General features: G+C 36.9%; 1 protein-coding gene across 1 annotated transcript; it reads right to left on the bottom strand.

Annotated features, from left to right (window-relative positions):
* Positions 1-15,154: 15,154 nt before the first annotated feature.
* On the bottom strand, positions 15,155-25,207 carry LOC149815799 (squamosa promoter-binding-like protein 1). The gene is made up of 10 exons (XM_089988451.1): positions 23,993-25,207; positions 22,738-22,919; positions 19,305-19,996; positions 17,504-17,578; positions 17,274-17,381; positions 17,027-17,144; positions 16,802-16,943; positions 16,532-16,697; positions 15,823-16,425; positions 15,155-15,727 (listed from the first exon to the last, which is right to left on the bottom strand). Exons 1-10 carry the CDS (start codon positions 24,565-24,567, stop codon positions 15,272-15,274), a joined length of 3,117 nt encoding a protein of 1,038 aa, XP_089844577.1. The 5' UTR covers positions 24,568-25,207; the 3' UTR covers positions 15,155-15,271.
* Positions 25,208-26,823: the final 1,616 nt, after the last annotated feature.

Genomic DNA, 26,823 nt, shown 5'->3' with positions numbered 1-26,823 from the left:
GGTTTAGGGTTTTAGGGATTTGGAATTTAGGGTTTAGGGTTTAGGGTTTACGGTTTTAGGGTTTAGGATGTAGGTTTTGGTGTTTAGGGTTTTAGGGGATTAGGGTTTAGGATTTAGGGTTTTATGTTGTAGGATTTAGGGTTTAGGGTTTAGGTTTTGGGGTTTAGGCTTTAGGTTTTAGGTTTAAGGTTTTTGGGTTTTACGGGTTTAGGGTTTAGGGTTTAGGATTTAGGGTTTTATGTTGTAGGGTTTAGGGTTTTAGGGTTTGGGGTTTAGGTTTTAAGTTTTGGATCTATCTAAATTCTAAATGGATCCTCTTAAATAAATAGAATTTGGGTTCATTTGATAATCAAATAAATTTAATTAAAAATATATATAGACATATAGCTCTCTCTCTCTCTCTCTCTCTCTCTATATATATATATATATATATATATATACATAATAGTTTAGATTGGGTTTGGATTTCATGAGAGCTAAATGGGTCTCACAACCAACCCAATCCAATCACTCCCCCACCTAAACTCATCACACAATCGAATACATCCCATCCCACCAAATCCATTTGAATATCCTATTACAATTTATCTTTACAGGCTTTGTCTAAGTGAACGATACGTCATATCATGATTTACACAATGATTGATTCATAAAAGGCGAAAAAGAAAAATAATAAACAAATCAAGATGATGTTTAGACTAGATAAAGTAAAAATCAAGGCAACTTCATAAATACAAATCAATTTACAACTTGATACCGATTTAAGTAACAATTGCAAATTGATTTCACTGTAACAATTTGTACAGTCACAGATATAAAGCAGAAAAGATTTATCCTATCGTGATTTACGTTGACGAGCTTTGTCTATAGGAACAATATGTCCTATCGCGATTTACACAATAACTGATAAAAGGCAAAAAAAATATAGAAAAAATAAATTGACATGATGTTTATTGGTAAACTACAAATCTAGGTATCTTGATAAATACAAATCAACTTACAACCAAAATTCTTTAAGTTTCATGGAATAACAGTTTTTGTCCTATCACGATTTACTTTTATCAGCTTTGTCTATGTGAACGATATGTCATATCGCGATTTACACAATGACTGATAAAAGATGAAAAAATATAGAAAAAATAAATTGACATGATGTTTATTGGTAAACTACAAATATGGATATCTTGATAAATACAAATTGACTTACAACCAAAATTCTTTAAGTTTCATAGAATAACAGTTTTTGTCCTATCACGATTTGCTTTTATGAGCTCTGTCTATATGAACGATATGTCCTATCGTGATTTACACAATGACTGATAAAAGATAAAAAAAAATATAGAAAAAACAAATCGACACGATATTTATTAGTAAACTACAAATCTAGGTATCTTGATAAATACAAATCGACTTACAATCAAAATTCTTTAAGTTTCATAGAATAATAGTTTTTGTCCTATCGCGATTTGCTTTTACGAGCTTTGTCTATGTGATCAAATCATTGTAATGTTCGCCCTTCGTAAATGAAAATCGAGACTTAGTTGTCGAGTTTTGTAAAAGGCCGATGGAACGATGTTTTTTAATTTAATTAATATGCAATACAATTTATTTATGCATAATTTTTTAAAATGAGCTATATGTGAAATGACATTTTCTTTATAAATAAATGACACGTTGCACAAGTTCAGGAGGGTGTCGCTTCGCTTTGCTTCGTGAGTAAGAAATAGATGAACTGACGTTTTTTTTTATAAACAACGTGTTCGTGGGTCGAACATATAACTTGCTTCATCGCAAAGGGGGTATCAATGATGAGGAAGGAGGCGACAATAGTTACACGACCATCGATGGCAAATCAGGCATATATTGTCTAAACCTCATGACGAGTTTCTTCAAATTTTGTCTCTTTTATGGCGTATATTCGATTTATATTATGTACTGTAGAAAGAAATTTAAATATCATTTATTGAATATTCTGCTAATGTCAGTGAAACATCCACAAAAAAAGGTATCCAAAAACTCAGCAAAAAGCTCGAAGATAACATCAATCGGCTGCAAGATGAATTTGCAAAAGGAAACACTATCAGTAATTTTGTACGTATAAAACCACTATCAGTTATATATTTATGTATGCCATAGGTATGTATGTTAACACATGCGCATTTGTTGCAAACAAACTATATCCAATTTTGTCATGTATATTTAAAGCAATGTAACAACCAATACTAGATGTGTTGTCACCCCTTATTTCATGGTATATCAGCTCTTATATATATATATATATATATATATATATTATTTACTCTTATTGCTTCATGTTTTAATCTTACTATTATCATTGTTTCGTTCAACAGAGTTTCGTCCGCCGAATGTCATAATCCATTGGATTTCAAGATGGACTACCATGTTGGGGTAACGGTGATCACTATGGAGACTTTTGATCAAATAAAAAGGTAAGTGAAGAAACCTCTTGTCCAAGGTTTAGGCATAACAGTCCTAACACGATTTGTACTATCGATTTGTAAGATATTGTATCGATTTGTAGATACTGATTCTTACACTCTAGCAGACTTCTGAGCATTGGATCTTATACGTGATGGATTTATGGGAAAAACAACTATGGTGCTACAACTCATTGGACTTTCACACTGGTGTACAATGTGACATTATGCATTTGGTAAGTTCTATCTATAAGTGTATTGTATCTTGTAAGGTGGCTTAGAATTTACTTACTTCTGCATTAACCACAAAAGGGATTCGTCAAAGATGTTTTGGGTGTCGACATTGGCGAGTGGAGGTTTCGCTCAGCACACGATGCTCCTTTACAAAATAATAACGTCAATTGTGGCATATTTGTAATAAAGTATATTGAAGCAATATACAATGGACGAGAACCTGATTTTGGCGTTGTATGCTCTACACTTAAACATGTTTTATTATCCTCTATTATTGAGGACTTAATTTATATATTGATATCACATTACATTTTTGTTGCAAGATGATATACCTAGATTCCACACAGAACTATACGAAAAATTGATGGAGTTTCTAATTGCGAAAGAGAAAAAAACTCAACCGACAAGAATACCTAGAAGGCAATGAACGACGCGACCCCCCCAGGAGTAATATGATGTACAGAGATTTCTAACAGACTTTGTAGACTGTATATACAAATTTTGTATACAAATTTTGTAAGACCGTGTATACAAATTATGTAAATCTCTCTAGGTTGAAATAAAATTTCAATTTTACTAAATACGCTAATAAGTTGGATTGTTATTTGTAGCAAAGAAAAATCGTTGTCTCCGACATAAACGTTATTTTGTAAATCATTATAGGACACTGACTTGTATAACGATTCAAATATAGTATATGTACAAGGATTTGTCTTATCGTGATTTACACAATGACTGATAAAAGGCAAAAAAGATAAAGAAAATCTAATCGACACGATGTTTATTAGTGAACTACAAATCTAGGTAACTTGATAAATACAAATTGACTTACAACCAATATTCTTTAAGTTTCATAGAATAACAATATTTGTCCTATCGCGATTTGCTTTTACGAGCTTTGTCTGTGTGAATAAATCGTTGTTATGTTCGCCCTTCGTAAATGAAAAGTGATTAGCGTTGTGTATTGTGAAAATTATGATTTGATTTTACGGTCTTCCTGTAGCAATTTGTATAAAAATTGATAAAAGGCTGAAATGATTTGTACGTATGAAGGCTACGTGCTATAGCAATTTTTACGATATGTTCTATAGTGATTTACATAATGACTTATTCAACGGTACAAATCGATGTCCTGTTTAGAATTAGTAAAGTACAAATTGAGATAACTTCAACGATACAAATCGAGTTAACTTCTTAAATACAAATCAATTTTTTTTACAAAGACATATCGTTGTTGTGATAACTTCATAACTACAAATCCACATGATTTACAACCACATTCATTTATAAAAAATATTAGTATTTAGTTACAATACATCATGACCAATGGTTTGGCTTAGATACAATACATGACCAGCATCATCAAAGAAGACAGATATAATCACCAGTATGAAACACACGTTCAAATAGTGATGTGCTTCTAATGCAATCCAGGTGTGAAAAGTTATTTACGGGAGGACATTTCCATCAAACACATATCTATCGTTTAGAGACTCTCATTTTTACAAAAGAGATCACCAAAACGTCCATATCGTTCATCGTCAAGTTCATTTCCTGCTACAAAGTGATTCTATGTGTAGCTAAGGATAAATTCTCTCCAAGCAAACGAGCTCATTAGTAATGGTAGCCCACTGCACCATTTGGCAAATATTTTTCCAACTGCGAACTATGGTTTGTGAATGATGGAGTATATCAAAAATTGTTGTGCACTACTTTAGAGATAAGTATTGAGCTCTGACCACTGTAGCATACTTGTCTTGAAGTATATCAAAGATTAGGCTGTAGGAATAGATCAAATAGATGGTCATCAACATCATTCCCTGTCTATCATGCAGAATATTTGTGCTTGCTCTGGTATGTCGGCAACGATTGAGAATGATTATGGTCGTTATATTTTGCGTAAGCTTTGAACCCCATCTATCAAGCACAAGTAGAAGGAACACAGAAGAACAAAAGAAGAAAGAAAAATACAAGGAAGAAGAAAAAGACGAAGACGGAGGAGAAAAAAGAAGAAGAAAAAGTTGTGTTGTCGCAGAGGTTAAATAGATTAGGGTTTTAGACCAGGACAACGAGTCAGGTAGGGTTTTACATAGAATAAGGTTTTACACAGATCTATATTAGGGCTTTACAAACATATTGATATCGTTGTCACAGTAACTTCATAAATATAAATCGACGTCCTGATAATTATTTGTAGGGATTCTATAATTCTTTGTTGTAATTCTATAATTCTTTTCTGTAACATAATGTTTTATAAGTGTATAAATCTATTTTAATAAGTGTAGCATACAAATTCCACTGAACAAATCATTGTAATGGTCGGCCTTCATAAATAAAAATCAAACAAGCGTTTAGCGTTGTGTACTGTGAAAATTATGATTTGCTTTTACGAGTTGTCTTCCTATCGTGATTTACACAATGATTAATAAATGGCTAAAATGATTTGCACAAACATTGATAAAAGGCATAAATGATTTATACGTATAAGGACTACGTGCTATCGCGGTTTGCTTTTACGGGATTTTACTAAACCTCATGACGAGTTTCTTTAAAATTTGGCTCTTTTATAGCATATATTTGATTTATGTTGTGTACTGTAGAAAAGAATTGTAGTATCGGTTATTGAATATTCTGCTAATGTCAGTGAAACATTCACAAAAAAAGGTGCCTGAAAACTCTGTAAAGGGTTCCAAGATAACATCAACCGGTTGCAAGATGAATTTGCAGAAGGAAACACTATCAGTAATTTTGTACGTATGAAACCACTATCAGTTGTATATTTACTTATGTCATGGGTATGTATGTTAACACGTATATATTTGTTTCAAACAGACTATATATGATTTCGTCATGTATATTCAAAGCAACACAATAACCAATACTATACACATCGTCACTCCTTATTTCATGGTATATTAGTTCTCTTATAAAAAATTTGTTGTAATGTTCGGCCTTCGTTAATGAAAATTATAAAAGAAATTAGCATTGTATACAGTGGAAATTATGATTTGCTTTTATGGTATTCCTATCGCGATTTACACAATGATTTACACTGGAAATTATGATTTGTACGTATGAAGGTTATGTGCTATCGTGATTTGCTTGACACCGATTGGCTTGCAACCAATTATAATTTATTATGTAATATAACATTCTATTATTATATAATTCTTTCTATAATAGATCGTAAATTATTTTTCATAGAGGAAGTATCCGATCACGACATGTACAATCACAGACATAAAGCGGAAGCGATTTGTCCTATCACGATTTGCTTTTACGGGCTTTGTCTATGTCAACGATATGTTCTATAGCGATTTACAAATCAATTTAAATAACAGTTGCAAACCAATATGAGTAAATTGTGATATTACATATCGATATCGTTCACAAAGTCAAACAAAGACATATCGTTGTCGCGGTTACCTCTATTTGTATCATTGAATTATTCTTGATTTATACTTTGCTAAGTCTAAACATCGTGTCACTTTGTTTATTGTTTTTCTTTTCGGTCATTTATTAATCAATCATTGTTTATCGTTATCGCATACTCATATTTTTGGTAAATGAATGTGGTTGTAAATAACATTGATTTGTATTTAAGAAGCTACCACGACAATGATATATCTTTGTTTGTCTTTGTGAACGATATCGATATGTAATATCGCGATTTACTCATATCGATTTGCAACTAATACTAAAATATTATTTATGTATAAAACGTAAAAAGTATCATGCTGTAAATCGATATGTATCGTTGAATTTACCTTAATTTTTATCATTGAATTTCACGTCGATTTGTATTTATGGGTTTAGGTGGGGGAGTGATTGGATTGGGTTGGTTGTGAGACATATATATAATTTAATTAAATTTATTTGGTACTTTTAATAGTGTTTATTTATAGAACAACTTTTTGCGCAATGATTCAACTACAGTATATGTATGTACAACAATATGTATATGTGAAGGCTAGATGAGACAACGATTTGTCCATGCACTTTTACCGTGATTTATACTCATGCACAATGTGATTTTCATCCAGTTGTGGCCAACATAGATGCCATTGTGTAAATCGCGATAGGACAGTACATGGTATAACAATTTATATACCAAATAAATTACCATAGACACGATTTATTAATGGTGTAAAAATTAAGCTACAGCGATGTAACAACTTTTTACTTTTAAGATAGTTTAATTACAGAACAACTTTTGCGCAACGATTCAACTACAATATATGTATACCGATTTATATATATGAAGGCTAGATGAAATAATAATTTTTACTAATGGTATAAGCACTGAACAACAGCAATTTACCTATGGTATCAAAATTATAGCTCTGTAGGCTAGATGATATAACGATTTATACATGTGAAGGATACATATTACAATGATTTATACATGTGAAGGATACATTATTAAATAGAATTCACACGCGATTCTTGTGTTTCATAGCTCACTTTCAAATTGAACTGAGTCTGTCATGAAACAGAACAATATAAGACACTACATTAAGTTTCACAAGAAATGCAAACATCCTCCCAACATTGATTACATACCAAAAGACTTATAAAACTGAAATTATTGTTCCAGAACAACTGGTCGGGAGGATTGAAGGTGTCAACGTTGTAGTGCACGTCTATAGGGTATTGCTGCATGTTAGAAATTACACAACTTAGATATTAATAAGCTGCACGTAATGCAATTTACATGAGAAGCAATATAATGTATTACATACATGTTCATACGAAGGGCTTGGTTGCTTTTGCTTAGAGGTTGGTTATTTCTTAGACTTTTTCTTGCCAACCAATTCTAGTGCACCCTTTGTCATCCAACGACTGCGATCAAAGACAGGTTTCCTTTTGATACCCTTCGCTAGGTGATTTTTTCCATCATAATCTATAACGTTGACTCCTGACTTGTTGAGGATGATGTTTACGCTTCGACGCAACTTCTCATGTGGGTCAAGAGAAGCATGATTTTTATCTCTGTTGTTCGCTCTCATTTTCTTGGATTGATTTTCATGAGCTGCAACGGACTAATGGTGAATTAACTGAACATTTTCAAGTAACTCCCTTGACACTTTTCTCATCCATACATAGGCTTCTTCACTTTTCGATGTCAAATATGCAACATGCATAAGTGACCTACATAGTTGTTGGTAACGGGAGGCTATGTCGCACTTCTCATCAACACCAGATTGACTGACATTATCTGTATCCAGCAGTTCAATTTTTGCTTGTCTCGTTCATCTTCACATTAAATATGACTCAGGTATTTCTTGTGTCTTCTCTTGATTAAGTGTCTTTATTGCATGATGACATAAAATACCTTTGAATTCATACATTTTGCACGTACATTCAGTTATTTTGTTGTCAACATTATACGTAACATGTACTTCTTGCCTTTTCGGATGCGCTTCGCCCTCTCATACAATATGGTATTTGTGCATATTCTCGGTTTGCATGTGTTTTTTTATATTGCAATTCATGACTTGTATAACATCTTTCTTAATCTATTCAAATACAGTTAGTGTATACAGATCTGCAGATCGCATCAATATTTTTATGCCCAAAGTTACAGGGCGTATATTGAAGCATTTCACATCTTATTCAAGCGCATTCTTTCTAAGACTGTCTACAAATAATTCATATTGTTTCATGAAGCGAAACATTGTTAAACATGAATACAAGGTTTTCTTTAGTGTGGTATGCATAGATTCAGCTCTTTGTATGCTCATCATACCTGCACAAAAGTATTGTCTTTCATATGCTAATGGCCACTTCTTTTTTTCTGCATATAAATTTTATAACCCCACACAGTCTTCAAGGTCGTACATCTGAATTAATTTCTCCCAATCAGACATAAAGGTGACCTCATCTACTCTCTCAAGTACACATCTTATAAACTTTTTGTCAAACCCTATCTTCTGATTAAATATGTGTCTTATGTTCTTTGCTGCATTTTGAAATATATGCCACAAACATAGGCGATGATGTGCATCTGGCCATACATGAGACACTGCAGCCGCAATTGCGTGATCTTCATCTGTAAGTACAGCTTCATGTTGCTTCTCATTATTTGCCTGTGTAAATACTCTGAACAACCACTCAAAGCTTTCCTTAGTCTGGTTATACAAAAAAGCGTCGCCTAATATACAACTCTCTGAGTGATGGTTCACTTCGACAAACTGCACAAATGGCCACTGTTCAGTATTAATCTTCATTGTCATATAAAAAATAAGCACATCATTGAAGCATTCACAATCTACTATTGACTTTAAATCTGCCCAAAACATATTCACAGTATATCCATCTTCATTCAGTTGCATTGCACTAAAGAAATCAGGGTCAATGCTTGATTTTTTTTATAAGTAATCAACCAAAGAACATATTTCTCCATTCTTCATGTTATTCATCACCTTCCTTCTCAAGTGGTTTCTTAGATCCATAGGTGTGAATGGCACATTCTCACGACCACCATCTATGTGCGCACACAAATTGTATGTCTTCCTTAGTGCAATGTCGGCGTTATAAGTTAGTTCAACAATTACAACATGCGCTTCAATTACTTTACAATGTGACCTTAACATAGGAGTCATAAATGAAGCTACTAATTCATGGTTATGATCACTGATTAAAGTACAAACTACATATTTCCCATTCGGAAGTCTTCTTAACACCATTCTAGTTGAACATCCACATCTTGAATCTGACTTGCTCCTTGTTGAATTTTCACTTTCCAACCTTCCTTAGAACAAACATATGTCTTTCTCACCATGACACCCTGTGCATTTTTTGACCAAGAATATCTTCTAACACTGAAGCTAAGTTTTAAGGCATAATCGTTGTAAAATTTATATGCAGCTTCTTCATTATTAAGTTGCATTCCTTCTATGATAATAAAGTCAAGTGTACTATCATGTACATTCCCAGTGCCTGTACCTTTATCAAGTATACTGTCATGATTGTCTACCTCATTATCGATTGCATTTCTTCTACTGGAACATTCAAGTCAAGAGTAAATCCAATAACTGCACCCTTCTTATCATGTGCATCATTAGTGCACATGTTCACTTCTTCAGGCGCGTTATTAGTACAGATGTTCACTTCTCCATAACTTTCCAATGATTAAGATAGATCATCTTCATTGTAACCAGATGATAAGCTCACCACTGTCATAAGCAATATATCAATTTGTGTTAGCCAACGCATATGTTTACTATAATTTATTCAAGATGCATATAAAACTGAATACCGATAAGGTTAAACAAGTCAAAGAAACGATTGAATGAATCACAGTATAAAAGCAATAGCGATTTGTTATTTGCTTATACTATGCATCAAGTTGTTATTTACCATGCCAATAAAAGAAACAATTTGTCGTATATGTGTGTTGATGATAGCGATTTACGTGACAAATATTTAATTATATCTACAACGTTGTGAAGCGATTTTAATAGAAATCACTAAATGACTAGCGATTTGAATACGAAAATCACCACCACAAGCGCGCAATAATGTATTTTCGCACACACACATTTTAAAATTCTTTCTACAATTATCTTATAAATCGATACTAGAAAACACAATATCTTACAAATTGATATACATATCGCATAATATATTACAAATCGATACGGCAATTTAGCACAGTAACTTACAAATCGATACTACAAAACACATAATATCTTACAAATCGATATACATATCGTATAATATATTACAAATCAATACAAAAATTCAACATAATAGCTTACAAATTGATATTAGCAAACAAAACAATATCTCACAAATTGGTAGTATGTTACTGCAACCACGATTTGTGATACATTGCATATACTGAGTGAATGAATGATACCGGATGAGGTAGAGGCCCTTTCACGCATCTGTAACCAAGCATTCTTGTCAACAGGTCCCAGCGTCTTACAAATATCTTTAATTTTTCAACCGTCGAAAAGACAACATCCACATGCAATAACAAAACAATGCCTTAATGGCACTCACAATGGCATATGTTCTTCAACAATAGCATGATGACATGGAAAGGTACTCACGACGCCTTAATGGCACTTGTTAGAATGTTTGTGCGTCATTGCTTTTTTTCATACCGCCTAACGAAAATGAAGAAGAAGAGAAGACTGTAAAAAGAGATGGCCGACAAATGCCCCTATGACGCCCACCAATGATCGAACCAGTCGATTGATTTATAGTTATCTCCACGAGGTAGGAACGAACTCGGGAATGTTTTGTAACACAAGGCAGGAACGAGAAGGTGGCGATGTATTGTAATACAAGCTAAAAACAAAGGCGGGAATCTGAACTCGAGACGACGACAAAGGGTGCATCGTCAAAGGGAGCTCCTGTTACAGCAGATGGTGCATCGTCAAAGGGTGATCCACTGACAGCATAGGAGTTTACTGCTTAGGGCGAAAATGGAACGTTTGGACTTTTTCAAAACTTAAGATCATCCTCCTTTTTCTGGATAGAGGACATTTTTGTCCTTTTCTCGAACCGTCGTTTCATGGCGAGAATGACGGGAAAGGGTATTTAAGTCTTTGCAACCGTACCAGACTCCTATGCTAAGTGATGCCAACATGCACGGGGATACGAGCCCCATGTGCTTATATATGTGACGCTTATTCGCACTCCTGAACACGCAAGGTAGCAAACCCTGCATTTTCGAGGGAGAACACACAACACCCTCTCAGGGGCCATCACGCACGTTACAGTTTTTTACCATTCTCTTACCACCGTGACAAAGCCACATGGTAGAACACAAATTAACAGGAGAAGAAAAAAAACGCTTATCAAATATGACCGTTGGTTGTCCTCCTATTTAAACAGCCTCTCCTTCACCACCATCTGAGACATCACTCTCACCGAGCTCAAGGAAATACCATTCAAGTTTGTGATCACTTCTCTTTGGTAATGGCAACTAGAGCAGCAGCCCTGCAGCCTCCCTTCACCTTTTGTCTTGTGCTACTCCTAGCCTTTGTGCTAGGTAGGTAATCCCTACTCTTCTACTAGTTTGTAATCCTGGGTTTTGGATCTCTTTGAGTTCCCAAGCATATGGGATTGATCTATTGGCGCTATATCTGACTATGGTGGTAATGCTTTCTTTCTCTTTTCTGCTTTTTGCCTTTGGATTTTGCAGAAGTTGGGGTGAGCGTGGCGTATAGTCAGGTACTCCCTCGGGCCCTTTCATAGATTTCATGAACTTTATGAAATTTTTACGTGTTTTCTTGATTTTAATTTCTTCCATGCTTCCTCTATGAAGGTTATTTTATTCCCATAGCGGCGAACTTTTCACGAAAAAATCATTTTTTGTTGCACATTTTTATCAACAAAATATTGATAGAAATAAATAACTTAGAAGTCCGAAAATACTAAAAAAGAAAACCCCATAGTGGCAAATTTTCCACGAAATTATTATGTAAAAAAATTTGCTTATCTCGTTTTTGTGTTGGCAAAATCTTGGTAGACAGATCAGTTTGAAAAATATGAAAGATACAATATAAAGAATGAGGGCTTTTAAAAACATGAAAAATGGAAAACAAGATTACCGATATTTTACTGATATTATGTCAATCTGAATGTAAATATGGTGAAAGTACTTGTTATTATTATCTAAATGGCATTTCAGAAAATATCTTAATATATTCATATTTTTTAATTGGAGACTAAAATACTGTATTCTCTTTTTCGATATGTTCAAAATATCACCTGATATTTTGTCACACAGATGTTTTTTTTTTAAAGGCAAGCTGGGGTTAGGCATAACCTTACCTGTTTTACAACGATACCATTGGGATTAAAAAAATAATAATGTAGGGATCTAAGACCTTGTTGTTAGGTTAAAAAAAACAAAATAGTGTAGGGCTCGCTTGTCTGGCAGGAGCAGTTAGTGTACGTCACCTTGTGTTGGGACGTTGCAAGTTCGAACCCTAAATGGTATGATTGTTTAACTGTCAGGGGTCTGACTAACCCCACCTTTCTCTCGAAAAATAAAAAACACACGGGAGAACACACACAATGCAATGATTCACAGAAGGCTCGCTGCTGAACAACATCCACTTCTCATGCTCACAGCCTGGAGTGGATTGCGGGGTGCTGCAGAAGGGCTGCCCCTGCAGCCTACCCGAGACCCTCATCAACCACGCCTCGGTCGCCATGAACCTCTACTACCAGGTCTACGGCCGCAACTCATGGAACTGCCACTTCGGCAACTCCGGCCTCCTCGTGCTCTCCGACCCAAGTGCGCAATCCCAATCCACATTGTTCATTTTTTTTCGCTTCTCACTATTTGCAAACGACTGTCAACGCGCCGGGTAACCAATCCATCAGGGTGCACCTAAGCCCGCCCAAATAACTAGTAATTGAGATCAAGATCCAGTTCAAGTTTTGGTTTATGTCAGTGAGAAAATAGAAGCCTGAATCAGACCATATATGAATGACACCTAAAACCTGGTTAAAAATCAAGTTTTGAGTGTCAAACCAAGTTTTAAGATAAGACCTGGTTTTTTGGATGACAAGAAAACCAGTGTTATAAAACTAGTTTTTGCCTGATCATTCAATTAAAAAGAACCAAGTTATTGGCAAACTGAGTTAGCCAAAAACCTGATATGGGCTTTCATATGGCAATATTTTTCCTAATGACAATATATTTGGACAATGTGTAGCCTATGGAAGCTGCATTTACGCTTAGAGGAGCAAGATCTATGGGAAGGTTATCCGTACATCTCTTTGAAGCCAATTCTGCAGCTAGTAAACCCCCCCCCCCCCCCCCCTTGTACTTTTTACTAGCACTAATAGCTCTCATCATTTGCCATGCAACGAACTTGCACTATGGAATTATGACAACTTTCCTATGTAATCAAATATCATTGTATTGTGCACGATGGAATATGACCGATCAATATCACAAATCTCGTTCTGGGGAAGATCTATGGAAGGGAAAATCCGGTGACATTATATGAGTTTTTTGCTTTTTAACATGGAAAACTCTGAAAAATATCAGCATATGTAAGATATAGAGTATATGGGTAGGTGCTTGGGTTTGGTTTTTCTGCTCTTCTGGTATTTTTTTTGCAGTTCCGACCTCATAAATGTGTTGGGCATGGTCGATTTATCAGGAATCCACACTTGGATCATGTGTTTTTGATGAAAAAAATGATAATTTGAGCCTCAAAAATTTATAAAGATTTTGGACGGTTGATTTTCCAAACCTTATAAAAACCCACCCATGTATGGGAATCAAACACTTATGAGCTGCTGATCCCTATAAAATCAAGTACATAGATCACATCTATACCGTCAGAATTTAAAAAAAAAAACAAAAAAAAACTGAAAAGCTCATGTAACACTTATCATTTAGCATATTTCATTTAGCACCTACCCATTATTATATATATATATAGAAAGTAGAGAGTAGGTACTTGAACATTAGATGCTTGTGATAAGTGCTTGATGGATTTTTTTGCACTACTGATGTTTTTCACAGTTCCAACCTAATAAATGTCTTGAGCATGGTCAATTTACAAGGAATCCACACCGGAATCATGTGTTTTCGATGAAAAAAATGATATTTGGAGCCTCAAAATTTTACAAAGATTTTGGACCATTAATTTTTTGAACCTTATAAAAACTCATGTGTGGGAAACTGGGAATGGGAAACTGGGAATGGAACACTTCAAGAGCTGATCACTATAAAATCAAGAAGATAGATCACATCTATATGGTTAGAATTTAAAAAAAAAACAAAAAAAACTGAAACCCATCAACCTCTCTCTCTCTCTCTCTCTCTCTCTCTCTATATATATATATATATATATATATATATATATATATATATATATATATATATATAAACCTATGAGAACTAAATATATTAGGCCCACTTTTCTCATTTTGCTCCGTAGTTTGAAGTATTTTATGATACATCTGAACCCCCATAGTTTGAAGTGTTTTATGATAGATATGAACCGTTAGATGTGTTCAACATGCTCAATTTAGTGGGAATTGCCTGTGATCCAAAAGCAGGTTCCCACTAAACAAAACCTATAGATCACATCTACAGTGTTAGATGTGAGAAATAATACCAAAAAACTACGATTTTGAGGGGGCCAGAACGAGAAAGTGGGCAGAACCAGCGCATTACTATATATATATAACTGTTTTCATTGCATTGATATTGCAATGAAAGCGTGATGTTTTTTCCTGTTGAAAAAAAAAGGTGTGGCGTTTTCAAAATACATATTGGCTGTTTAAGAATATTTCAATTTCATAAATATCAGTGAGTTTTGCGATATAGAGGTATAGCATATTGACAGCATAGCCTGAAAAATGCATGCAGGTGCAAGCACGGGCACACACACACACACCAAAAAGAATTTTGAAGGAAAAAAAGAGCCCTTGACAGAACAGCTTAACTGATAGCAACAGTTTGCAAGGTAAGAACAAAAATAAAACCTAGGGTCGACTTCAATAGCTTTTCATATTATTATACATATGGTTATTAACAATATATATGAATACAACTTCACTAGGGTACGCTTCAAAAAAAAAGAAAATGTAATGCACACATTATACGTATATCATCTGGTTCCATAATCAAGTGAATCCCATCTGAAAGGAGGCGCAATGAATACAACTTCAGGAGGGCTTTTAAAGAGAATACCGACACAGACGCAAACAGCAGCAATGGCCACCATTGAGAGGATGGCAGGCCTGTAGTTTAGCGTGTGGTACCGCCCCAATCGGTAAAGATATTGGTGGTCACAAAGCTTGCACTGAACTGCAGCTGTTCTGCTCGTGTCAATCTCAAAACCATAAGACCTCTGCTTGTGCTCATTAAACAAAAACTCAGGAGCTATTTTGGATGGGGTAGTAGAAGCACTTGACATGTCAACTATTATGTGCCCAACAGTAGATTTCTTGTTTCTCTTCTGCAAAATTAGCTGAACATAGTGATCATGGCCTCTCTGCAATGCATAGCCTTCTGGAGTGAATCCAGCTTCATCCTGGTCACTCTCCCAGGTACGTAACCAAAGCTGTAAAAGGAAAGAAAAAAGACGTTACCAATTACAAAGATATGAAAAAAAAAAAATGAATGATCATGCATTTCATGTTAGGAAACCAGGAGTACCTCTTCAGGGCCACTAGTCAAGATATCTAACACTGCTTCTGCACTTTCAATAGAAGCTGCAAGATGAAGAGGAGTAATACCAGATGGTCCTCTCTTATCCACTCTAAATATAGGTGAAGCGAAGGACTGCAGTGTATTCGCCTGAGGCAGTTCATTCTGTCCAGGGACATAATTCAAAAGGAATTCCACCATTTGTCCACAGTTTCGCCCAACTGCCCTATGAAGGAGACCAACTTCGTCTAAAATCTGTTCCCTGTAAGAATTGGCAAATCTGATTTTCGTATCAAATAGAATATCAAGAAGCTTCTTTATAACAGCACACCACTCATGTTCAACAGAGAATTCCAGGAGACACATGATATTGAAATTGGATGGATCTGAGCTTTGATGGTTTGGAAAGTTTAGGTCATATGCCAGTCGAAACCACTCCAAAAGCCACCCAAAATCATGTAAAAACTCCAAAGCCTTGTCTCTTTCTTTTGTGCTAACAGAAACACCACCACCATCTTCCATCAAACTCTCCAACGTACAGATTTCGGAACAAACATCTTGCTCCGCGACTATGAAAGGCAGGAACCCAGTACTGAGCTCCTGGTCTTCAATCTAAAGCAAGCATAGTAAAAGGGTCTATTATCTGGCTTTATGGAATTAGATGTAGATATGACCAAAATTACTTGCTTGAAAAGTAAGTCATCTCAACATTACAAACCTCGATAAATCCTCTGCCACTAATCTTTGGGAAAGAGCAAGTGAAACTGAAGCATTGGATCTCATCATGGCATTCAAAGTTATCAACTGATAGATCCTCCTCTTCACAGCAAAAAGCAGAATCACTTTCATGGATTAACTGCTTTCCTTGGTATGCACAATATAACCTACAATTACCATAGTAAAAAATGCCAAAGTACAACTTTCAATCAAGCGTAAATACACGATCACTCAAATTAATGTGACAAGAAGAAATGTTCATTTGACACACCTTTTGCTGCTACTTGTGAGGTTTGTGCCTTTCACAGTAAAAGTTGTTCCTTCAGAAAAGGAAACAGCAATAGGTCTAACACTCAAGATCATTGGAGCATGTTCATGACTTAAAAAGAATGACCTGTCTAACAACACTTGACCTGCACTATCATCATGTTGAGTATTGGTTAGTCAAGTAATATGCGCTGTAGCATTTATATTGTTGCCCAAGAATGATTCATACCATTATATAGGAATGCAAGCTGATAACCAACTTTGGCACATATCCATCCAGTTGTCCAGAATATGTCATTAGAGTCTTCTAGAAGCCTTTTCAATCTGGGGACGAGATTCCTTGAAAGCTGGATAAGAAAAAAAAGAGATGCTCATATCCTTTCAGAATATGTTGAAATATTGATGATGAATTATAAGCTACCAACTTGGATAAGAGAAAAAAAAGGGTCCTTAGTCTTCTTCACATCTAAAAATACCTCTTCCCATGTTTTCCGTGGTAAGCGAGCATATATGGTTAGAACTATACAACCCGGACGGATGTAACTCTCAATGTCAGTTGGGCTCTGAGACAGCCAGCTAAGAATCTAAAAACAAAAAATGCATGATTTAATTAAACAAACTTTGCAAAGGGACTGCTATATAAAATCGTCAAATATATGTCATGTGAATTCTAAACAAATGAAACCACATTATACCACAAAAGTACCTGACTCCGTAAATCGTAAGGAAGATCACTTGGGTCTTTACCAAACAATTTGAAGACAATCCGCTCTGTACAGCACTGGAAATTAAAAAAGAACAGACAGTGATTGTGGGTCTAGCTGTGTGAAAAAGAATGACAACAATATCTGGTATAACATTTAAATTTTGGACTGCAGGAACTAAACAAGTAGCTACCAGGAAGCACACAAAGGTCAAAACATATTCTTGATATCCATCAAGAAGATGTTCTTAAACAAACTAGGAGCTGCAAGCTCAAAAGGAGTTTAACATGCCAAAAAATCAATTATTAGAACACATGATACAGGACATCAATTAATCGATCATACAACATTTGCTGCTCCTTTTTTAACATGCCTGTACTTTGATTTTTCACAAGGCACTACTTGAGTTATAAATCAATTAGAAAAAGAAATGAAGGTATCTAAACAAGACGGGTCTAAACTTTTTTCTAAAAGTATCTAAACAAGGACCTATATTTATAATTCATAACTATAAAATAACTGGCTTTTATGAATGTTTAATGAACAACAAACATAATGTAATTTTTTTTTTTTTTGGTAAAAAATTGTTTTAGACATTTTCAGCCATAATGCTTTTGAAGGCCTACAAGGGAACTGTTTTCTCCTCCTAAAGCATCCATACAAGTGAAAGAGAAGGCGTACAATCACCTACAACAACAAAATACATCTGTAAATGGTAGAAACGGTTGGCTTAGGCTACTGATGTCAACAGCCATTGCAGATAGGGCTACTAACCAAGCCGATTGAACCAAACATGGGCTGTTCAGGCTCAGATAGTTTGCAGCCAAGAATTGCTCCAGGCTCAGCTCATCTTGCTCGAGCGAGCTGAGCAGGTTCGAGCTCGTATGAGACTGAGGGAAACAGACTGAGGTTGAACTGGCTCATTTAGGTAAAAAAAACCTTTTCATTTAAGGGGTCCATGGTGAGAGCAGAACCCTGAGACTTGTTGCGTACAAGCAAAGTTACCATATCCTTGTGGACATTATATGACACAAATACTACCAAACACCCATCGTTTGTGCTCGGCTCACGTTCACTACACAAGCTGCTCACAGCTTGGCTGGCTGAGCTCATTTGACGAGTCTGAATGAGCTTTATATGAGCCAAACTGCAACCAACTTGGTTCATTTACCAGCCCTAATTGTAGATGGCATGATGCTCGTGTGGGAATTGTTACGAGGAAGAAAAGGAGCCAGTGCTGCACAGAAAATACTGATGTTGGATGAAAGATGGAGGCAATGCTTTTGAGTGAGCAGCACTGAGTAAATCAAAGAGATGATGGGTGTGACAGTGGACCAGAAAACAGCAGATAAGAAGGGGAGGATTAGGTGGTGAGTACAAGATACCAGTACTAGGTGGATGATAAGAAAATGAGTTTAGGCTACTAATGCCAAATGGATCATGTAAGATGTTGGGTGAGAGAGACTGGTGGAAAGAAGAGAAGGGAGGAGATACAATAAGCATCCAATAAAAAGAAACAAGTACGAGAAACAAAAACCAAAAGGAAAAGGGAAACACCCATCCCCTATTAAAAAAAATATGACTGACTATTGTGTGTGTGTTAACTAATAAAATCTATCCACTAAGGGCTCTCATGCATCAACAGTTATATAATATGTTCATTCAACTAAAGGCACCAAGACAAATTCAGTAAAATTGAAATCACTCCTCTCTGACCACCAAAATGAGAAGTATCAATAGCCGTTGCTATAGAAGTGGATTATTATATATTAATATTAGAAAAGGCCTCAGAAAACATCGTACCAGAACTTCCCCACTGGAACTGGATGGTGACTTATCCGATGCTGAATCTGAGTTCACACTCATTTGTGGACTTACTTGGCCATTGTTCTGGGCTGAAAACAGAGGACCACCAGAAGAACCAGAATGGATCCTTGCGTTCAACCTTTCTGAACTTGTAGCTGGTGACAACTTGTCTGATTCTTCTCTTTCATCCTCGGGCTCAATATATATGCTATTCAGGTCAAAATCATTAAACTTGATATGGGTCCTTTCCCACATACTGTTGTCCTCAATATCTGGTAAAACATCTGGCTGTTTTTGTTTGTCAAGAATTATTGGAAGACATTCAGGTTTATCATGAGAAACACCAATATGAATTTTACGTGAGTCCCCTGCTGCTCTTAGATTGAAATGTCCTGATTGACCACCCCTCATTCCAGCAGAATCTTGAATAGCAGTAGGTGCAGGTACTGCTTTTGCAGAGTCCAAAAGCTCAGATGAACCAGGAGCAGTAACACATCTAAGAGAGTTGGAAAGAAGGCCAGGTAACCCTTGAGAAGATATCCCATTAGAGGGTTCAGCACTTTGCGTGGATTGGAGTGACCGAACAAGTTCAGGCAAGTCTACTTGTGAAGAATTACCCGGAGAACCAGTAAGCATCCTCAGAAGTTGAAACACAACGTCTTCATCATTTTTCTGGTCTGACTTGTTTGCTACAATTCCAGAAAGACTGCATCAATACCTTCATTATATAAGAAAAATACAAGAACACAAGGAATTGAAAAGATAACTATATCAAATTAACAACATTGTGAAAGAAAGTGCAATAATGAGATAGAAAGGCTAATCAAATAGCATGAGCTACACCACGAAAACCACAAGCTCTGGCATCCTATGAATATCAAACTATAATTTCATAGTCAGCAATTCTTGCACTTGGTCTACCATGAAATGTAACATTCAGGAGGGTCCTAGTGAGGACAAATACCGCATGGAATTTGGCATGAAAAAGTGAATTTATTGAGAATATATATAGTTTACAGAAGCATCTGTGTCAGTGCTTTAAGGAGAAAAACAATAACAAATGGATATAGCTCCTGTCAGAAGGAAAATATCTAACTGATTGGCTGGTTTTCATAAATGTACAGGCATGACCCATCCTCTTCAATGCATTCCAAGAAGTATATTACCATTGGGAGTTATTACTATTTATACTGCAGACCATGAAATCCCATGCATATGTCAGCTGCTCCTAGCTGACGCAGATGACAAGTAATTATAATGAGGTGGAGTGCAGGGTGATCCTATGGCAGGAATCTAACACATCCACAATGGCCTAATTCATTAAGCAGATCCAACCAAGTTGGTTTTCATTCAGAAGAACATAGATTGATTTCTATCGAGACTTTATCGCCCCAAGAAGTCTATGCAAAGGCACACCACCAAGATTATGAAGTCTGCTCGTCAAGGGCTCCTACAAGCTATGTCACATGGGTGCGGGGGTACGGGTGCGGAGCAATTTCAAAAAATTTGGACACGGGGACACGGCTATATATGTATATATATTTTTAAAAAAATATATATATATAACAATAATAAGACTCGGTCAAAGTTGTGCCCATTAGGGGGACACAGCTATATATATAACAATAATAAGACTCGGCTATATATATTTTTTAAAATATATATATAAAAAGATCGATTTTTTTTAGTTTTTATACGTCTTTTGCCCTAAAATGGACAAAAATAGACTCGGTCAAAGTTGACCGAGTCCAAAATGTGGACGGACTCAGCCCCGGTGCGTTGACCGTGTCCACCCCGTGTCGGGTACAGGCGACACGGGTGCGTCGACCTTTTAGCCGAGTCCATGTGACTTAGCCTACAAGCATGCTTCCTCATTTAGACTGTACTGTGCTCCCCTCCCATCACTCTTGGCCACACCCCTAATTACCAACCCATCTATAGGGTGGATAAGCCAATTGGGTTTGGACCTCTCTCCATAGGATCCATGAGCATTATGCAGAAGTCTTGTGGGTTTGGATATGTAGTTTTCATTTTTTGCATTTGATCTCACATGTACAAGCTTGTATTGGGTTGGATCTAACTATATTGCTTGTATGGTTTGGATCATTCTTGCATCGTGTCCAAGGCCACATACGTTGGTATAGGGGTAAAGTGAGTGATTGTAAATAAAGGGTATTTTGTAGATAATAGGTAGTTTCTTAAGGAAGCCATTGAGGTAGCTTGGGGAGAAAGCAAGCCCACTCCATAGATGTGGGCCCCGTATACTCATTTTCATATCTTTGGAATCATAATCCTTTGAGAGTTCTCTCTTGGGTTCTTCTCTAGGTCTTCTCTAGTCTCTAGTAAAGGATTTGGTCTTAGTTTCTAGGAAAGCCTTCTAACTAAGGATTGGCTATAGTAATTAAAGAAATCCAAGTATTAGACATTACCTTGATTCATTCCCATCTAAGCCAAAACTGTTCCCTAGATCCATTTCTTACTTACCTGATCCACTTGATCTACCTGTAAATCCCTCATCTTCTCTCCAATCCTCAATTAAAGCTCACCAAGACTAGTGCAGTTTGTATCATCCCTTAGTTCCTATCCACAGACACATAAGATTCTGCCCTCAGCAACAAACCCAACACCAATTCCTTGTCAATCCAGACTATGGCCAGCCTAGACTCTCTAGTGATCACCTCATAATAAATCAAGTAGAAGTCTATGCCACACAAGTCAGAGAATCAGAAGGCACAATAAGCAAAAAAGAAAAAAATTTAACAGAAAAAGTAATAGAAAATAAGAATTCAGGATAACATAAGACATGCACCACACCATTCTCAATATCACAAGTTGAATGTCGTGATACAGAAAGCAGTGCAAACCATTTTAGTAAATTAGAATAGCAGAATAACAGCAGCAGTGGATAATGGTTTAAAAAGTCATGGAGGAAAAACCAATAAACTAGAATCCCTGAAATACTGTATAAGCATGAAAATTGAACATGTAATAGAACCAAAGCCATTGTTAAGCAAACACAAAGACTAACAATTACTCATGCACCTTGACTTTTCATATTTTTCATTTAGGATAGAACGACTATCTACCAAGTTGGTCGCATGTAGTTCACATAAGGATTAATGATGATGATGACGATATTAGCATGGCAAGATGAAAATATTAGGCACAAGCACAACTGTAAATAACTCATTCAGGGAAAAATAAAGGATGTGATAATCTATCTCAAAAAACTAGGGAGTCACAAAAGGTATTAAAAAGCAATTGCATGACGGAGACATACTTCAAACACCATTCAAAGTGAGTTGATTAAATAATTTACATACAGCAAGTTTACATATCTTATTAAGGCAAGATGTCAATACAATTATAAATCTACATCTGCATAACAAAATATGAGCACAGAGATCACATGGAATTTCCTAAAACTCACTGTGCAAAGCTGAGAGGATCCTTAGAATGCTAATTAAAACGTATTTGCTAATATGTTCATCATTTAAGGGATTGGCACCAGCAACAGACTGAATATTAATCTTCCTTCTTCGCTTGTTGTGACCTGCCAAGCGTCTCCTACAGCTTCTCCTCCCTTCATCAAATTCTTGCAGCATGTGAAACCTACATGCATTAATAATTCAGGGTTACTAAAGTAGTAGATAATTCCACGAAAATAGCTTTTTCATTTTTCAAGAATGATAAATGACCTGCATTTCATCTGACTTATTTCATTACAATACATCAAAGGAATAGGACTCACAAAGAATTCTGCGTATTTTTGAAATTTTTATTAAAAGGAAAAGAATAAGTAGCATTCAGTAGCTCAAGGCCTATCACCAATATGTGGCTCCATTAGTAAGTAGTAGAAACTAGAAAGACATGCTGATCCTTATCCACCTGTAACTGATTGAACTTAGCAGGCATGCATAAAGAGGAATAAGCAGCAGAAGTGCCATGTTCACATTGTTGAAGTGCACATATATTACAATGCTCTCATGTATCACACGGAAAGGCTGTAAATAGTTTATGTCCATAATGTAACTTTCGGACTACCAATTTCTCCATTCAAGCATAGATGACCACCAAATTGATGTTCCCTAGCAAAATTTGGACGTTGTTACATTTAAAAATGGTAAATTTAAGATCAATCCCACCTCTGCAAATATAAAATTGATAAGTCGCTACTACAAAGTTTATATATGCTGTATGAAGCAAAAGTACGAAGATGCATATTAACATGACAAAAATAAACTGAGAACTATACAAATGAAATTATTGTGCAATTCAATTAGATTACAACCACCAAGAAGTTCTACGCAAGGCTAGCAAGAGGGGGGGAACGTAAACAGAATAATAGTGGAAAAGCATAAAGGTATACGGTTTAAAATCACTGATTCATTCACTCGCCTATGTTCTTACTTCGCTTAAAATGAGTCTTCTGTTCAATAAACAAAATGAACGGAGAACAATTTTCACTCTTAGTGATTGCTTCAGATTGTGGGAAGTCTTTGCGAACAAGAGGATTATGAAGAATGAACTTCAAAATCAGGAGCATGAAATTGCAGTTTTTACATCAAACATTCAAGAGACTCCAAGTATGCTAAAAGACTAATAATAATCATCTTTGAACTGATTGGGTGTTAAAAGAGAATATGAAGATCAGTACGAGAACAGGAAAAGTCTTGGGCCACAACCTGCTGCACTGTTGACAGAACCTCTGTATGACACCTCCAAGGCTAACAGTTGTGGACTTGGCATGCATCTCGCACACCTTATGCCGTCTATGATAGTCCTTGGCATCGCGAAGATCAGCATTACAATCATCGACCTGGCAAGTAGGATGATTCGATACGGGCAACGGTGGCTTGGACCTCTTCCCATCTTTCCCTTCGCATTTCCCATTCTCCATCCCAGGAACCGAATGGCCATTCCCCGCTCCAAGTTTCAAAGACAGGGAAGCATCCGCTATCGCGAATTCACCATCCAGTGAAATTTTCCTGCGCTTCTCCAGTGCCGCCGTCCCGTTCCCAACCTCATTCGATGCGCCATTCATACCGGATGGATGACTGATTCTATAATTACTCGTTGTGGCATTGGAATTGGAGGGCTTAGCAATGAACAGATTCCCATTCCATCGCCAATCATTCGAATCCCATCCGTGATTTCGCTCGACACCCATCAGCTGCTTTCCCTTCAGCATGAATTTCTGAGTGGATACGGCCCGAATTCTGCAAGGTTCGCCTTCCATCCCCGCCTCCGATTCCGCCATAAAGAGCAATAATAGGGCAAGCAATCAACCCATGCTGGACAACCTAAAACCCAACAAACACCAACATTTCCTGCACACTAAATTGCAGCACCACCATCATCTGAAAACCCCTCTCTGCACCCCAACTGATTCAGTGCACCCACAAAAAATCCAAAAACGTTAACCCCACATAACCTTGAACCCAGACAAGGGTGCAACCCTTTTACCAACCTCCTACCTTCCTTCCTTGATCACCTTAATCAACAGATCCAGCACTCCATCATTAAAAATCAACCAATAAACTGAAAATAGAAAAAGAAGAATGCAGTTTCCTTCCAATCTTAAGCAGCAGAAAAACCCATTTTTGCTGCCAAAAAAACATAGAAGACAGAAGGGGAGACCAGACTCAAACAGACACTCTGAACAGAAAAAGGGGACAAGAAAACCGAGAGGAAACAAGTTGACCTGTTTGGGATTCTTTAATTGGTTGAAAATCAAATGCTCAAAAGAAATTACCAAATCAAATTAACCCACCAAAAAAAAGGGAAAAGGAAAAAATGAGATCACCTGCTCTGAAAGTTTTAAGAGAGAGAAAGAGGAAAGTAGAAGCAGGCCAGCACTCGTGGGGGCTGGAGAGGAAACCAGTGGGCAACCGAAGTCCCTGTTCAACCACCAGCAATTTTTTTGGTTTTTTTTTTTCAAATGTTTTAGGTTGGGGGAGAGTGAATTGAGCAAATCTAGACTAAAAGAGGGTTAAAAGAACAAGAAAAAGAAGACGTGTTTTCCCTGGCCCCCATCCGTCCACTGACTTTGTCCCCACCTTCTCTCTCTCTCTCTCTCTCTTCCATTACTGCCAATCCTCGCTTCCCAACAACACTGTAAAAATTCCAACGACTCTAAAATGGTGCACCCACGACTCAGAATTTCTACAGAACTTTGCCTGAAACTGAACAAAGTGAATTCCTTTCTAAATACCACAATTCCCCTGATTAGTGATGGCAATGGACCGGGGCGGGGGCGAGGGACAAGATCTCCACCCCCACCCCGTCTCAAAATATGAACCTCCATCCGGGTACGGGGATGGATTTTAACCTCCATCCCCGTTTGTCAGGCCCGGTGGGGTCCCATTTTCCCTCGGTCTAGTGTCATCTCTTAGAAGGATTGGGGATGGGATTGGGGCAGGACAAGGCGGGAATGGGGCGGGATAGGGAAAGCATAAGTTCATCCTGCACTGGGATGGATTTTAACCTTCACCCGCCTCCATCCCCATTTCATGCCCTTCATCCCCAGTCCAAACGGGGCGAGGCTCCGCTTTCCCCCAGTCCACTGCCATTCCTATTCCTGATGGCTCTTTTGTGATGCCTATGGGTGGGGTCCCATTTCCCCTCGGTCTAGTGTCATCTCTTAGAAGGATTGGGGATGAGATGGGGCAGGACAAGGCGGGATAGGGAAAGCATAAGTTCATCCTGCACTGGGATGGATTTTAACCTTCATCCCCGCCTCCATCCCCATTTCATGCCCTTCATCCTCAGTCCAAACTGGGCGAGGCTCCGCTTTCCCCCAGTCCACTGCCATTCCTACTCCTGATGGCTCTTTTGTGATGCCTATGGGTGGGCAACCGGCCGGTCGGGCCTGCCAATGGACCGGGCCATTGACGAAAACAGCCCAGTCAAAGCCTGACCCATCAATTGACGGGCTGGAACAAAGATCAAGTTCGGGCTGGCCCATTAGAAAAACCCTAGCCTAGACTTTTATATATATATATATATATATATATATATATATATATATATATATATATATATATATATAGCCAGAGGCGAGCCAGGGCCAAATTTACTGGTCGAAGCCCGGCTCATGGTGGGATGAGCCAGGCTGGCCCGCGGGCTGCCCGGCCCAGTGTGAGGCCATCAACATCAAAGCTTTGAAGACTTGTTTTGACTCGTTGGTTGTGTTTTTTTGTTTTTCGGCTAGGCCAAGATCCACTCATCACTGACCCCGGATTGGTGATCTCTTGCTTGGTAAAACTCTTGAAGGTTACCCACAAGAGCTCTCTGACGCGGCCTCACAAGTTCAAAACCTGCTGGTGGCATCCCTTATCGGTCGAAGATGAACTTACTTTACGGCGAGCAAGGAAGACCTCAAGGGTTTTACCAACCAGAGGCAATCCAATGTGCAGTCAATGATTGAAAGGGTTTTTCCTTTGAAGTATCCAAAAAGAAAATCTTTTAAAGATTCATCATGTGTTGGCAAGCTCGAAATTTGGTAAAAAAGCCT

The sequence above is a fragment of the Nuphar pumila genome, chromosome 15 (assembly GCF_984573655.1).
Source record: "Nuphar pumila chromosome 15, dmNupPumi1.hap1.1, whole genome shotgun sequence".
NCBI classification, from domain to species: Eukaryota; Viridiplantae; Streptophyta; class Magnoliopsida; order Nymphaeales; family Nymphaeaceae; genus Nuphar; species Nuphar pumila.
Note: the sequence above shows the minus strand (reverse complement) of the source record. Positions and strands in the feature narration are given on the sequence as shown.

Bases quoted from the DNA above. Each gene is read 5' to 3' on its own strand.
- LOC149815799 (XM_089988451.1), bottom strand. From the start codon at position 24,567: ATGGCGGAATCGGAGGCGGGGATGGAAGGCGAACCTTGCAGAATTCGG. The intron at 17,145-17,273 runs GTATTTTTAGAT...TTTCTTATCCAG, and splicing joins CACGGAAAACATGGGAAGAG to CTTTCAAGGAATCTCGTCCC. The intron at 16,426-16,531 runs GTTTGTAATGTT...TGCTTGCTTTAG, and splicing joins GTGGCAGAGGATTTATCGAG to ATTGAAGACCAGGAGCTCAG.